Here is a 15,698-nt window from a genome sequence, read left to right on the forward strand (position 1 = left end):
TTGCTGGCCCAGATCTTGTTATGTAGACCAGGCTAGCCTTGAACTCAAAAATATCTGCCTGCCTCTGCCTCCTGAGTGCTGGGATTAAAGGTGTGCGCCACTATGTCCTGATGACTTTTGAGTTTTGGCAGCATTTCAGGTAGATGAGCTTTGATCTGACTGGAGCTGGGGTGATTCTCCTGCCTCCACCTCCTCCCCACTCACTGGGATTTCAGTCGTCTCTAAGAATTGAACTTCTTGCAAACCTGTGAATAGACGTGTCCAGCACTGCATGCTGTGCTGGAGTCTTGGGCCCCAAGAACCGAGAGTAATAAACTCGCATGGGCTTGCTCAGGGAGTGAGGTAACTCTTCAAGGAGAGATGAGAGCAGGTTAAAGAGGCCCAGCCTGGGCTGCACGAGTGAGGGCCTCCTCCGGAGTTCGAAAGAAAGAGGAGTTAGTCATTGTCTTAGCGAGAGTTTCTATTGAGAGAGAGAGAGAGAGAGAGATCATGACCACGACAACTTTTTTTCTGAACATAAAAACAGGTTATAATTTAAAAGTCCAGGGTTATTTTAAACAGTAAAGTATTTTCTCTGTAGAAAATAGTAAAAATGATAACATTTCCCAATAAGCCCTTAGCTGAATTATACATATAAATGTTGATTAGATTCTGGGATACAGAAGAAACCTATCTTCATCTGTTCAGAGAGCTACGTTTTACTTAAGTTGGGTAAGTGAGATTCCTATTCATCTTCCCCTTCACTGTTTGATTTACGGCAGACATTTTTCTATAGGCTAATCCATAATCTAAAAGATTGTAGCCTCCCCTCCTGAAAGTACAGCCAGCATATCCTTTCATCAGCTTGATACAGTTCAAATTCTTATCCTAATAGTGAAATGTTTCACTAAAGCTTGCCCAGGTCCTGGCCTAGGCTGGGGGCTTGGACTCCCACCTACTTTGAACACCCAGAGCAGAACCTATCTCCAGCTGGTTCTCATATAGCGTGAGGAATTCCTGACAAGACACTCATGAGTAGAGGGTGGCCCCAGCAGCACACAGCACAAGTGTCTCATCCAGGATCTCCCCCTAGCCTCCCATCCAGCCGGGGAGACACAGGACCCCTGGCCCAGCCACACCCTAATAGCCAGACTTCAGTTCACAGGCCAAGGGGTGGGGCCAGGGTGACTTTGCTTCTAGGGGAGGGACACGGACCCTTTACTGCCAGGAACAAAGTCCTTCTCTGACTTGAGTCCAGGCAGGCTAAGCGGTCGCTGGCACCTTGGTTCTCTAGCTGGGCAACCTCCCCGTAGCCCCAGCCATGCAGGGAGACCGGGTGCTGCTATTGTTCTTGTTGGGTCTCAGGATACAACTCTCCTTTGGTGTCATCCCAGGTAAGAGGCTCCTTTCTAACTCCCACAGAAGGACTGCCACCCCCACTTGGACTAACCTGGGTCTTTCTCTTGACCAGTGGAGGAAGAGAACCCAGTCTTCTGGAACCAAAAGGCAGCCGAGGCCCTGGATGCTGCCAAGAAGCTGCAGCCCATTCAGACATCAGCCAAGAACCTTATCATCTTCCTGGGGGACGGTGAGTGTTCAAGGCCTGGCCACCCTGGGGCCCTTGCTCTCCAGGTACCCAAGACCACTGATGGGTCCAGGAAGGTCTGGGAGCTCAGCTCTGATCAGGTTTTGCTCCTTCAGGAATGGGGGTGCCCACAGTGACAGCCACCAGGATCCTAAAGGGACAGTTGGAAGGTCATCTAGGACCTGAGACACCCCTAGCCATGGACCGCTTCCCATACATGGCTCTGTCCAAGGTGAGTACTGGGACACATCTGGGATGGGGGTGGGGGGACTGGGTATGGCTGGAGGAGGAAGAACCCAGAACATCTGGGGTCCAAGTTGGCAACCAGGACAGTGAACATGTCTCAGGAAGCGAGGACTGATGTCTACCAGTAGGACACAGCTGAGAGTGTCTCTGTCCCCAGACATACAACGTGGACAGACAGGTCCCAGATAGTGCAGGCACAGCCACCGCCTATCTCTGTGGGGTCAAGGCCAACTACAAGACCATTGGCTTGAGCGCAGCTGCCCGATTCGACCAGTGCAACACCACGTTTGGCAACGAGGTCATCTCGGTGATGTATCGTGCCAAGCAAGCAGGTGAGTTGGAGCTGGGCTTGGGAGCTAGGGCAGGCCTGGATCACTGGGTGACCTTCTATAATCTGCAGGAAAGTCTGTGGGAGTGGTGACCACCACCAGGGTGCAGCACGCCTCCCCAGCTGGCACCTACGCGCACACGGTGAACCGTGACTGGTACTCGGATGCAGAAATGCCTGCCTCGGCGCTGCAGGAGGGCTGCAAGGACATCGCCACACAACTTGTCTCCAACATGGACATTGATGTGAGCTCCGAGAACCAGGGGGAGGGCTGGACCGAGGGATGAACCTTGGACTGGCCATAGTCCCAGGCATAAACATCCTGAACTCCAGGTCCTCTGGAGTACGTGTGAGGGGGTGTGGGAAGCCCAGGAGAGGCATATCCCACAGACATGGGTAGGGACACAGGAGCTGTCTGTCAGGAGGGGGTGGGGGCCCATAAAGCCCTAAGTCTACCTGTGTTGATCCTCTGACCAAAGGTGATTCTCGGTGGAGGTCGCAAGTTCATGTTTCCCAAGGGGACACCAGACCCTGAGTACCCAAATGACACTGCCCAAAATGGAAGCAGGCTGGATGGACAGAACCTCGTACAGGCGTGGCTAGCAAAGCACCAGGTGATGTGGGTTCCAGGGTAAGGGTCTAAGGCAGGGCCCAGGGCAGGACTGTGCTTCTCAGGTCTGTGTGCTAAGACTGGCTGTGTCCCCACAGGGGGCCCGGTATGTTTGGAACCGCACGGAGCTCATTCAGGTGTCCCAGGACCCCACAGTGACTCACCTCATGGGTAATGGCCTTGCTCTCCCTGCACTTGTCAGGGGGCCTCCTTAGAGTGTGTATGTGTGCCATGAGCCCTACCCACTTCCCATCTCAGTGGTCACCATGGATTCCTGTGCTTCTCAGGCCTCTTTGAACCAGCAGAAATGAAATATGACATCTACCGAGACCCTACCCAGGACCCCTCCCTGGCGGAGATGACAGAGGTGGCCGTGCGCATGCTGAGCAGGAACCCCCAAGGCTTCTACCTCTTTGTGGAAGGTGAGTGGTCGAGCCTGGCAGGGAAAGAGGTGGGGCCAGGTGTCCAGAGCAAACTCAAGCATCTCTCCCATCACTGACTTCCTGCAGGGGGTCGTATTGACCAAGGCCATCATGCGGGCACAGCCTACCTGGCATTGACTGAGGCCGTCATGTTCGACTCAGCCATTGATAAAGCGGACCAGCTCACCAGTGAGCAGGACACGATGATCCTTGTCACTGCTGACCACTCCCACGTCTTCTCCTTTGGTGGCTACACACTTCGGGGGACCTCCATCTTCGGTAGGCCAAGGGACAGTGTCAGGCAGTGTTGTCTCAAGTACATGGGGACAGTTTCCTCACCTGTCAAAATGGCACAAGGAGCACCTGCCTTGTAGGGATCGGTGACAATTTAACCACTGAGCAGGCAAAATGAGCTCACCCACACTCCAAAAGCAGTTGTCAGTACGAGGACAAGGTGTCTCACTTCCTCCATGCAGGTCTGGCTCCACTCAGTGCTCTAGACGGCAAATCCTACACCTCCATTCTCTACGGCAACGGCCCGGGCTACGCTCTTGATTCAGGAGACCGGCCCAATGTCAACAGTACTGAGAGTGGTAAGTGCCTTAGCGCTGCCTAACTGGGGCTGCAAACAGACGCGGGTCCCCGCCCCTGAACACCCTGTCTTCCGTAGGTGAGCCCTCGTACCGGCAGCAGGCGGCTGTACCGCTGTCCTCAGAGACCCACGGCGGGGAGGACGTGGCGATATTCGCGCGTGGCCCGCAGGCACACCTGGTGCACGGAGTGCAGGAGCAGAGCTACATCGCACACGTCATGGCCTTTGCAGGCTGCCTGGAGCCCTACACCGACTGCGACCTGGCGCCCCCTGCCGGCCAGAGCCCCACCACCCCGGGCCAGACCACCACCACCCCGGGCCAGAGAGAGACTGCAGTTACAAATAGTGCAGTCGGCCAGGCCACTGTCTTGCTGTCCCTGAAACTGCTGGTCAGCACACTGCTATTACTAGGGACCGTCATGGTGACATCCTGATGGTCCAGTCCCCCGCTGGGGAGCCGCTGGTTCCTTTCACACACCCACACACCCACTATGGTTTCCTTTGCCCTGTCTATCCTGTGTTCACCATGCTCCACCCTAGGTCTCTGCTGGGTTTGCGCCCCAATTTGGTAGTTCTCTTATCAGATGTTGAGACACCAGTTTAGCCCACAGCTTTAGCGGCCACCTCTGAGAGAACACTCTGGGCTTTATAACTTGGCCCAGGGTTTCTGCTTCTCTCCTGGCTGAATCCGGAGTGGGAGATACCAAATGGTACTCAAGAGGCTGAGGCCCAGGGTTGCCCTAGACTCCCCTTCACACCATCACCCTTTATGGGGACCCAAGTAACTTAGCTTTTCAGGCCTTGGCTTGCTCCCATGCTCCTTCCATGAAAGGAAATCAAGCAGAGATCCAGGAGGCTGTGGGGTCTCTGCAAGCAGCCCAAAGCAGCCTTTGGCCTCCACCCCTGTCCATCTCAGGCTGCACATAGAAACTGAACAAAGAGTATTTCCACCCTTGGGACTGCCAGTCCTTGAAGAGACATAACAACAATAAAATGAACTGTTCCAAGGGACAGTGTCTCCAGTACTTCCTAGTAAGAAAACTCTGGGCCCCTGGGGAGCACAGTACAAGTGGACAGGTGGATGTTAGGAGGTTGGGGAGAGGTGGTCTGAGGAACAGATAGTTGAGTGAAAGCGGACAAAGTGGAGTGAGTCATAACCTTCAGGTTCTGCCTTCTGACCAAAAGCTGCAGGTCTCCAGAAGGTCAAAATGCTAAGATACAGACAGCTCAGCCCTGGCCTGAGGCCCCTTAGCTGGTTGGAGAGGTAGGGCCGTGGGGTGCAGCAAAGAGACCAGGTGAGAGCAGCCTGGGGCTAGACTCAGAAGCTGCTCAGGTGGAGGCCAGGAGAGGGCTGGATGGCCAGCTCAAGCACCTGCACCCTTTAATATGCCCAGAGGGTGGCAGTTGGCCTGGCCGGGGCAGACTTGATGGCAGTTCCTGGGACTCATCCCTGCCCTCCGTCTCTCAGGCCACATCCTTCGCAAGATGGGCAGAGACCAGGAGGCTCTTCCCAAGGTGGTCAGGGCAGATAGCTGTGGCCACACCTGCCCTGGAGAACATTCAGACTCTCCACCTCACCATCCCAGGAGGCAAGGGCAGTTCAGGAGGACCCCAATCTGCCCAGGCTCCCATGAGGCAGCAGTGAGCGCCAGCATGTGACCTGGGGGATCTGGATTTGTGCTCTGATGCTCCCACCTGCTTCCTGTAGTGCGGCTTTAGCAGAGGCACAAAGGATAAAGGCCACTGAGTAGATAGCTGTAGGAGGCTGGCAGAGGGTCTCTGCAGAGGGGTCCTGAGGCAAGAGCTGGGAGTGCAGGAATGGGAGATCTACAGCCTTACCTGCAGTTTGTGGGGCAGATGAGCTGTGACGCCTGCTGAAGACGATACTTCAAAGCTAGCAACACCTTCTCATCCTCAGATGCGGCTGTGGGACCGAGATTAGGAAACAAAGGACAGTGAGCACATGGGTCTCCAGGGACATAGGGAACCTTGAACATCCCTGGGAAGATGACCCAGGGTTCCAGAACCTTCCTCACATTGCCTGTCCATCAGGTCTGGACATCCCTCATATGAGAGTTTTCTCCAGCTGCTCCAGACTCACGCTGCTGTACATGGAGATGCCCACCTGCAGAGGGATGATTATACTTTGACATAGAGCTCTGGGGTGCAGAGCAGACTGACCCAGTCCTTATCTGTATGCCCTGTCCCTGTCCCAGCCCTAGCCTGGCAGCCCCCAGCTCCTGCTGCTCACATTGGTTAGCCACTGTTCCAGCTGTAGATCCTACACAACATCTGCTTCTTCTGTTTCACATCTGCCTCCAACAGGCTGGGCAGATGTTCCTAGGACACCCTGTATGCTATCAGGATCTACACCAGAACAGAGGCTTCTCCATGAGGCTGAGGATGGGAGAAATTCCTCTGAGATCTGGACACCAACTTCATTGGGGCTATTGCCTCTTCCTCTGACGTCCTTACTTAAGTGGTAGATATCATGGCCTCCAAGGCTTGACTCCTTGATTTCTCCAGGAAAATTATTTACTCCCTCCTCCAGGGTTCTGCCTGAGTACACATCTTCCTAGATGCCCCCTGCCCCCCAGTACCAGGCCACCTCCTGGATTCCCAGCATCGGGGGAGCTCCCTGGGATAACACTCGCACTGGCGCACAGTGGGAAGAGTTTGTGTGGTCCAACCTGACAGTGAAGAAGACAGCCACGCTGTCCATGTCTGAGCCTCATTCCGCAGCTGTCTGAGGTTCAGAGTCTTTGCAGGTGGTGACATTGGCCCAAGTGTTCAGAGCCTACACGGTAATTATGGTATCAGTGCTCCAGGGGCTTCATCTTTTATGGGCTTGACTCTTCCCATGACACGAAGGCTCTCCATATAACCCTAACTGAGCCTGTGGCAGATGGCCAACCCCCCCCCCCCCCCAGCTCTGTGGTGAGCACTCCTTTTGGCCCACCCACAGCAGAACACAATGTACCTAACTGCTCAGTGGAGCAGCGTTAGCTGTGTATGACAGACTTCCTTGGAGACCTTTCAGTCAGGAAGGTTGAGAAGGCCATGGGGGTGGCTGAGCCTTTCCTCCTGTTCCTTAAATGCATGGGCAGATCTGGCCTGAGAGGAGAGACGGCTGGATGGGAGCTGAAATGACTGTGCCCAGGTGCTTTGTACCTGCCAATCGAACCCCTAATCACATGAGGTCTGCTGCACATGACCCCATCTTTCTTCAGCAGGAGGCAGGATGGTCACACTGCTTCTGTCTGTCGCTGGGGCAGGCTCCCATGAGAGAAATGTGGAGAGTGCCTGGGGTACTTGCCTGGAGGCAGGGGTGCCCTGTGTCTTGTGGTGCTCCCTGTGCATGCTGGACCTTCTGGTGGTCCACATCTATCCCCAGCCCCTGCCATGTGTTCCCTGAGTGTCGAGGACTGTCACTAAGCTCTTAGTGAGCTGTCCTGGTGAGATCTGGGAGACAGAAGCAGTCAGGAACCATCCCTGCTCCTTCACAGAGAGTAGACAGACCCTGACAGCCCACCCCTAAGAGCAGTTCTACCATCTGGTGTCCTCAAGCCCAGGCAAAAATTATTTAAAAGTAGAAGGAATAGAGGCCCCCCCACCTCCCCTCATACACAGTCACAATCTCTGTGAAAGATTAAAACATTTTTCATCGTGTATATTCACTGGTAAGTTTTTGGTTTTTTGTTTCATCTGTTTCCAGTTTTGTTCATTTGAGTCAGGGTCTCCAGTAGCCCAGGCTTCCCAGGCTTTGAACTTTTGGTTCTTCTGACTCCCGAGCCTCGAGATGACAGCATGCGTCACTATGGCCAATTTATGTGGCACTGAGGACCGAACCGGGCTCCAGGCACATAGACAAGCACTCTTATAACTGAGCCCCAGCCCCGGGCGTTTGTTTATTCATCCCAGGCTTCTCTGGACCTCACTATGCAGACAAGGACGACCTTGAACTCCCCATCCTCCTGTCTCAATCTACTGAGTGCTGAAGGGAAAACTACACACTGCCACATGTGGTTCTGTGGCCTGTGTCTCCGACCCCACAGTGGAGCTGTCAATGGAAGACAACAGCTATTATCCCCATAGTCAGGTGAATCAGACAGGAGGTGGACACAGGGATCCAGGTGGCCCCGAGTGTCTGGGTTGTCTATAGCCTTTAGGTACAGATGAACATTTTTGTTTGTTTGTTTTTCGAGACAGGGTTCCTCTGTGTAGCTTTGGAGACTGTCCTGGAACTCACTCTGTAGACCAGGCTGACCTTGAACTCATAGAGATCCTCCTGCCTCTGCCTCCTGAGTGCTGGGATTAAAGGTGTGTGCCACCACCGCCCAGCCGAACATTTTTTTTTCAAGACAGGGTTTCTTTGTGTAGTTCTGCCTGTCCTGGAACTGGCTCTGTAGACCAGGCTGACCTTGAACTCTCAGAGATCTGCTTGCCACTGCCTCCTGAGGACTGGGATCAAAAGTGTGTGCCACCACATCTGGCTTGATTGGTTGGTTTTGTTTTGTTTTATTTTATTTTTTCAAGACAGGGTTTTTCTGTGTAGCTTTGGCTGTTCTGGAACTCACTATGTAGACCAGGCTGGCCTCAAACTCCTAGAGATCTACCTGCCTCTACCTCCTGAGTGCTGGAATTAAAGGCGTGCACCACCACTGCCCAGTGTTTGGTTGGTTTTGAGTCAATGTATTTGCTATGTATTTGCAGGAGCACAGAATAGCCTTTAATCTCCCTTCCATCTTCCTGCCAAGGGTCAGAAGACCTGCTTTTACGACCTTGAGCCACCAGACCTCGATGGATCATGTTTCTCTGATCTCCTCATCCATCCATGAACACATGACTTACCCTCACACCTCTTGGTTACAGTGAATAATGCTGAACCTCATACACACAGAATCTGGGCTTAAACTATACTCTGAAGTGGGATCACTGCATCGCTAGAGGAAGCTCCCAGTTCCTTATCCTAGGTTACACTTGCAGATGTGCCCAGGATCTATGCAGAGCACTCACCTTGGGATCTCTCCACCTGTCCAAGAAAATAGGGGTTAACACCAAGGGTAAAACCTGCCTGCTCCTCAGAAAGACCCAGGCCTTGCCTTGGTTTGGCTCAGGATCTTGTACAACCTCCATTTCCGTTTGCATTCAAACACACTCAAAAGTAGCTACAATACACACGAGGGTCTGGACCCAGCAGCTCATTCTTTCCAATTCAATACTTCTCCTGGCCAATGCTCCTGGATATCTTACCTGCTCCAAGTCCAGGGGAGAGGAAATTGGGAGTAACTCTCACTGAAACAAGAAACGTAATGGATCCTCAAGGGACAGAGTAGCAGAGGGTTGATGAGCACTGCAATATAATATTACAGTAACTGGGCCGGGTGGTGGTGGCACACGCCTTTAATCCCAGCACTTGGGAGGCAGAGGCAGGCGGATCTCTGTGAGTTCAAGGCCAGCCTGGGCTACAGAGTGAGTTCCACGAAAGGTGCAAAGCTACACAGAGAAATCCTGTCTCGAAAAAACAAACAAACAAAAAGATTACGGTAACTGCCTCAGCCTTCCACCTAATTGGGGCGGGAGGGGGGGAGGGTGCAGACAGGGCAGGGAGATGCCTGGGACCCACTGTAGCTCCAGATTCAGGACGTTGGTCTGGACTCCATATCCAGCCACCTTCTTAAGCCTGACATGCTTCAGTTCACAGGGTAGGGTGGGGCTAGGGTAGAGCCTGAGAATTAGGGAGGGCCCCTGAGCCATTCAAACAGGAACTAAGTCTTCCCCTATTTAAGGCGAGACAGTCAGAGCCTCAGCTAGCATTCTGGTCTTCCAAGTTCACCCTTGACGATCCTCAGAGCTACCACCATCCAGCCACAACCATGTGGGGAGCTTGTGTGCTGCTGCTGGGCCTCAGGCTACAGCTGTCACTTAGTGTCATCCCAGGTAATGAGGCTCCTTCAGATGCATGCTCCTTTCACACACCTGGGCCTCCAGTCTGACCCTTCCTCTGCTCTTTTCTTGGCCAGTGGAAGAGAAGAACCCAGCCTTCTGGAACCAAAAGGCAGCCGAGGCCCTGGATGCTGCCAAGAAGCTGCAGCCCATTCAGACATCAGCCAAGAACCTCATCATCTTCCTGGGGGACGGTGAGTGTTCAAGGCCTGGCCACCCTGGGGCCCTTGCACTCCAGGTACCCAAGGCCACTGATGGGTCCAGGAAGGTCTGGGAGCTCAGCTCTGATCAGGTTTTGCTCCTTCAGGAATGGGGGTGCCCACAGTGACAGCCACCAGGATCCTAAAGGGACAGATAGAAGGCCATCTAGGACCTGAGACACCCCTAGCCATGGACCGCTTCCCATACATGGCTCTGTCCAAGGTGAGTACTGGGACACATCTGGGATGGGGGTGGGGGGACTGGGTATGGCTGGAGGAGGAAGAACCCAGAACATCTGGGGTCCAAGTTGGCAACCAGGACAGTGAACATATCTCAGGAAGCAAGGACTGATGTCTACCAGTAGGACACAGCTCAGAGTGTCTCTGTCCCCAGACATACAACGTGGACAGACAGGTCCCAGACAGTGCAGGCACAGCCACCGCCTATCTCTGTGGGGTCAAGGCCAACTACAAGACCATTGGCTTGAGCGCAGCTGCCCGATTCGACCAGTGCAACACCACGTTTGGCAACGAGGTCATCTCGGTGATGTATCGTGCAAAGAAAGCAGGTGGGCTGGGTGTGGAAGCACACGCCATTAATCCCAGCACTTGAGAGGCAGAGGCAGGCAGATCTGAGTTCAAGGCCAGCCTGGTCTACAGAGTGAGGACTTGTGCAAAACAATAACAAAACCCAAAGAGCAAGTGGGTTGGGGCCTGGCTAAGGGGCTAAAGCAGGCTTGTAGCACTAGGTTGTCCACCTGATTCCTGTCATTTCCAGGAAAGTCTGTGGGAGTGGTGACCACCACGTCGGTGCAGCACGCCTCCCCAGCTGGCACCTACGCGCACACGGTGAACCGTGACTGGTACTCGGATGCAGACATGTCTGCCTCAGCGCTGCAGGAGGGCTGCAAGGACATCTCTCTACAGCTCATCTCCAACATGGACATTGACGTGAGCTCCAGATAGGAGGGGGAGAGGGGCTGGAGCAAGGTGTCACTCACGGCAGACTGTACAGCCCACAGCATGAGTTCTGAGTCCTGTAGGACAGCAGAGGGGTTGGGTAGGGAAGGTTCAGCCAAGGAAGTCCCTTCCCTCAGACCTGTAGGGACCAGGTGCCGTTGCAAAAGAATAGAGGATCACTTAGATCCCAATTCACCTCTGATTATAGGTGATCCTCGGCGGTGGCCGCAAGTTCATGTTTCCCAAGGGAACACCAGACCAGGAATATCCAGACAACGCTGGCCAGGCTGGAACCAGGCTGGATGGACAGAACCTCGTTCAAGAGTGGCTGGCAAAGTATCAGGTATGGGGGTGGGGACTAGGGCAAAGGGCATAGCAGGGATTAGTGAGGGTGTGCATCCAAAGGTGAGTACTTAACAGATTGGCTGTGTCTCTGCAGGGAGCCAAATATGTTTGGAACCGCACAGAGCTCATTCAGGCGTCCCTGGCCCCATCTGTGACTCACCTCATGGGTAATAATTCCTATTACTTGCCCTGGAACCCCTCCATTAGGAAATTGTGTGTGTAGGGGGGTGGGTGGGGTGTGTCCTCAATCCCCTGTCTGGCGTTCACCATGGATTTTTTTATTCTTCAGGCCTCTTTGAGCCTGAACACATGAAATATGACATCTACCGAGACCCTACCCAGGACCCCTCCCTGGCGGAGATGACAGAGGTGGCTGTGCGCATACTGAGCAGGAACCCCCGAGGCTTCTACCTCTTTGTGGAAGGTGAGTGGTCGAGCCTGGAGAAAAGAGGAGGAAGCAGGGTCCAGGGCAGACTCGAACATCTCCCCACCACTGGTTTCCTGCAGGGGGTCGTATTGACCATGGTCATCACGAAGTCATAGCTTATCGTGCACTGACTGAGACCATCATGTTCGACTCAGCCATTGATAAAGCGGACCAACTTACCAGTGAGCAGGACACGATGATCCTTGTCACTGCTGACCACTCCCATGTCTTCTCTTTTGGTGGCTACACACTTCGGGGGACCTCCATTTTTGGTAGGTGTGGTGGGGAGGGGGCAGATATTGCTGCCTTGTAGGGATCTGGTGACCAGGCAAAAGGTAAAGGTGTGCCGAAGTCAGTCTGAAAAACAATCATCCCCTCTCCCTGCAGGGCTAGCTCCCTTCAAGGCTCAGGATGGCAAATCCTTTACCTCGATCCTATATGGCAACGGTCCCAGCTATAAACTCCAGAAAGGTGTCCGGCCAGATGTCACTGACAAGGAGAGCCGTAAGTTCTGTGGGGTTGTCAACATGGGGCAGGGGCTGAGAGTACTCATAGAGGTGGAAGCCACTGCTCTGAACACCCCTTCGCTGCAGGCGACCCCACATACCAGCAGCAGGCGGCTGTACCGCTGTCCTCAGAGACCCACAGCGGGGAGGACGTGGCGATATTCGCACGTGGACCGCAGGCACACCTGGTGCACGGAGTGCAGGAGCAGAACTACATCGCGCACGTCATGGCCTTTGCAGGCTGCCTGGAGCCCTACACCGACTGCGGCCTGGCGCCCCCTGCCGGCCAGAGCAGTGCGGCGGCGAGCCGGGGCCAGACCTCCACCCTGATGCTCCTGTTGGCAGGGACAATGTTGATGGTGGTGGCAGCTGAGCCCTGACTACCTAAGCTCACTGGACTCCACCCCAGCGCCCCACTGCTGGCTTCAGTGCCTTCTGCTGGTACTGTTTTCTGGGCTCCACCTGTCCCTCTGGTTTTGTTCCCCACTTCCATGTTTTCGAATCTCATATCAAACTTGGGCTGCGGGTTGCCAAGACTGCAGCCCCACCTTAGGCTCCAACAGACCATCTCACGGCGCGTTAATAAACCGGCCTCAGACCTGACAGCACTTCCCTGCCTTGAGTACTGAGACAAGACAAGCTCCAGTACTTACTGATCATGGTAAAACCATCATCAGGCAGTCACCGCTCAGGCAGTGCCTTGAAGACCCAGTGTCTGAGTCACCAACACTGGACAGCCCCCATTGCCAGACTCGGTTGACTTCTGTTGAATGAACCTTGGACAATAGACCCAGCAAAGCTTTGACACAGCCATCCACTGATGCTTATTAGGCCATCCACCTTTATCCAGACTCCTTTAAGAGGCCGGGCACACCGGAGAGCCTTGTCCCCTACCCCCAGCATCTGGGTGGTGGCAGCACTTGGCTTCTTCCTCAATCTACTGGGCCTGCACTCGGCATTTTCCCTCCAGCTTTTGAGACAAGGTCTTGCCTAGTCTAGATTTCAGTCCCCCATCTTACCTCAGCTTCCCAAATTCTGGGATTATAGATGCCCCCTGCTGTGTCGGACTAGCATAAAGATACAGAACATTTCCCACCTTCCTGGCCCCTCCATTCTCCTGGGGACAATAAAACCAACTGTTACACAAGGTCAGTCTAGTACTTGATCACCTAAGGCCATTGAGAGGGTGGTCTCTGGGTGGGGATGGGGGCGGGCGCACTGCCACAGGTGATTTGGCCCTGCAGGGCCAGCCCATCATACCATGCCACAGGTGATCTTGTGTCAGGGATGGATTGGTCCTGCAGCCAGCTCCCAGACATGAACGAGAAACCCTGGGACCAGTCAACCGATGCCACGTTGGCAGACAGGAGAGAATAGCACGAAGGCCTTGCCCGCGGGCCAGCCCTCTCTCAGACTCCTGCCCACTGCACTGGGCTCAGATTGATGAACACCAGCGAGTACATTTTGTCACCGTAGTTCGCGGTCACAGAATGTGAGTCTCTATTGTGCCAGTGCCTCCAGTGTCTTGGTTGGCTATACCTCAGGCCCTGGGGCTCCTACTGCAGGAAGGGCAGAGGCGGGCTCTGAGGCACACTTCAGCTTGATGCAGCTCAGGAGCTGGGAGTGGGAAGAGCCAGGGCAGAGACTGTCCAGGGACTGGAGACTTCCAAGGCTTGGCCCCTCTCTGCCACTTGTGGAGGAGGGGAGAGGCTCTGAGGAGCTACCATTTCTTGCAACCATCATCAAGTCACTGGACCCCTTTCCTCATCCTGCACACACATACAGGCTGCAGATTTGAGAGTTCCCTGGTTGAAAGCAGGAAAGCACAGGGCGTTCAGTCTGACACATAGTAGGTCTTCACTGACAGCCTGGGTCTTCTGCCTTTGCCTGTCAACTAAGGTCAGATAGGACAGAGACAGCGGCTGCTGGAAGCCGGGCGGTGGTGGCGCACGCCTTTAACCCCAGCACTCAGGAGGCAGAGGCAGGCGGATCTCTGTGAGTTCAAGGCCAGCCTGCTCTACAGACTGAGTTCTGGGTCAGCCAGGGCTCACCTGAAAAACCCAAAACAAAACAGTTTTGGAGAGTAGAGATGAAGCAAGGGCATCTGTGTGACCTTGCAGCCTGTCCTGTCTCGGTTTGGATTGAGATCCTCAGTCCAAATGGTGATAGTAAAACAAGCTCTCCTTTACCCCAGGCTAGGCCTGAACTTGCTCAGTAACTGTGGATAACCTTGAACTTCTTGCCTCTACGACCTGAATGTGAAACTACAGGCATGTACTGCCGTGGCCCACTTCACACTGTGCTGGGGGATGAAACTCAGCTTTGCATGCTAGGCAAGCACTCTACCAACTGAGCTGAACCCCCAGCCCCCTGGGGTTCTCTTTTCTTTTCTTTTGGTTTTTGAGACAGGATTTCTCTGTGTAGCTTTGCACCTTTCCTGGAACTCACTTGGTAGCCCAGGCTGGCCTCGAACTCACAGAGATCCGCCTGCCTCTGCCTCCCAAGTGCTGGGATTAAAGGCGTGCACCACCACCGCCCAGCTCCTGGGATTCTCAAAAGAGACAAGGAACAGGACTTCGTTCCCCTGTAAACCTGGCTGTCACCTCACCACCAGGTGGGAGCTGTCTTGATGAGTGTCCCTTCCGTTGGACACACTCCTGTACCTCAAAGTCTCCTTAGGTTGACACCCCTTGTCCTTGGCTACAGCTACAGAGGCCCAGCAGGTCACTGAGGCTCCTTTCTGGGAAACGGGTGTCTTTTGCCTTGAAAATCTCCTTTCTGTCCGCACCAAAGGGCTCTGACAAGTTCTCCAGTGAATGGAGGTGCCTGGTGAATGGGGGTGCCTGTTTCTTTGTGGAGATGGGATGACCAGAGCAAGGCCCCACCTCTCACGCCTCCATTAGGATGGGTCACTCTCCTGGGATGATTTTAGTGCTGGTCCAGCACCTGACTTGTAGGCCCACTATGATTCCAAGGCTTTCCTTTTTGTTCTGAAGCTTGGGGCATGGCCCCCCGTCACTTCTTCCCCCATCCCCCACAGTGCTGACCACAGCAGGTCTACTTAGAACTACTATAACAGGGAGACCTCTACTGTCAGCCCTGAGTACAGGGGAACTATGTTTCCAGCAGGCAAACTGAAAGCAATGTCAATACATCCTCCCCAGGTGCTTTCCTGGGTTAGAATTCGGAGGCTGGGACCTATATCATTCTGTTATTTTTTCTATAATAAAATATCCGAGGCTGCATAACTTACAAGAAATGCGAATGTGTTTACCTAGTATTCTGAAGGCTGGAACATTCTCTATCAAGCTACCAGTGTCTTCCTAGAGATTTTCACTGTGGGTTCCTGTGGTAAGTGACAGGTAGCTTACAAGGTCAGCCATGCCCCTCTCCCCACCCGTACTTGTCCTGGGAACTGAACTTGGGGCCCCACACTACTGTTGAACTGTACTATATTCTTAGCCCTGATTTTGAAGGAAGTTATACTGTGGGTAAAGTGCCACCAAGCAGCATGGCACACTTGTGAGTGTGTGTGTGTGTGTATGTGTGTGT

The 15,698-nt window shown here is 53.9% G+C and overlaps 2 protein-coding genes across 3 annotated transcripts; both read left to right on the forward strand.

The window, feature by feature from the left end:
* Nucleotides 1-1,300: 1,300 nt before the first annotated feature.
* On the forward strand, nt 1,301-4,196 carry LOC128117416 (intestinal-type alkaline phosphatase 1). Of its 2 annotated transcripts, XM_052749312.1 has the most exons (12): nt 1,301-1,373; nt 1,451-1,567; nt 1,681-1,796; nt 1,968-2,142; nt 2,211-2,383; nt 2,618-2,752; nt 2,847-2,919; nt 3,036-3,170; nt 3,258-3,449; nt 3,647-3,763; nt 3,841-4,059; nt 4,099-4,196. In XM_052749312.1, exons 1-12 carry the CDS (start codon nt 1,301-1,303, stop codon nt 4,194-4,196), a joined length of 1,623 nt encoding a protein of 540 aa, XP_052605272.1. The 2 variants fall into 2 exon arrangements, with proteins under 2 accessions (XP_052605272.1, XP_052605271.1); XM_052749311.1 differs by having other exon boundaries at nt 3,841-4,196.
* Nucleotides 4,197-9,638: 5,442 nt separating this feature from the next.
* On the forward strand, nt 9,639-12,526 carry LOC128117417 (alkaline phosphatase, germ cell type-like). Its single transcript, XM_052749313.1, has 11 exons — nt 9,639-9,702; nt 9,786-9,902; nt 10,016-10,131; nt 10,303-10,477; nt 10,687-10,859; nt 11,077-11,211; nt 11,308-11,380; nt 11,503-11,637; nt 11,721-11,912; nt 12,028-12,144; nt 12,234-12,526. The coding sequence occupies exons 1-11, from the start codon at nt 9,639-9,641 to the stop codon at nt 12,524-12,526; spliced, it is 1,590 nt and encodes a 529-aa protein (XP_052605273.1).
* Nucleotides 12,527-15,698: the final 3,172 nt, after the last annotated feature.

Source organism: Peromyscus californicus, unplaced genomic scaffold (genome assembly GCF_007827085.1).
Source record: "Peromyscus californicus insignis strain IS unplaced genomic scaffold, ASM782708v3 Scaffold_21__1_contigs__length_65335640, whole genome shotgun sequence".
NCBI lineage: Eukaryota > Metazoa > Chordata > Mammalia > Rodentia > Cricetidae > Peromyscus > Peromyscus californicus.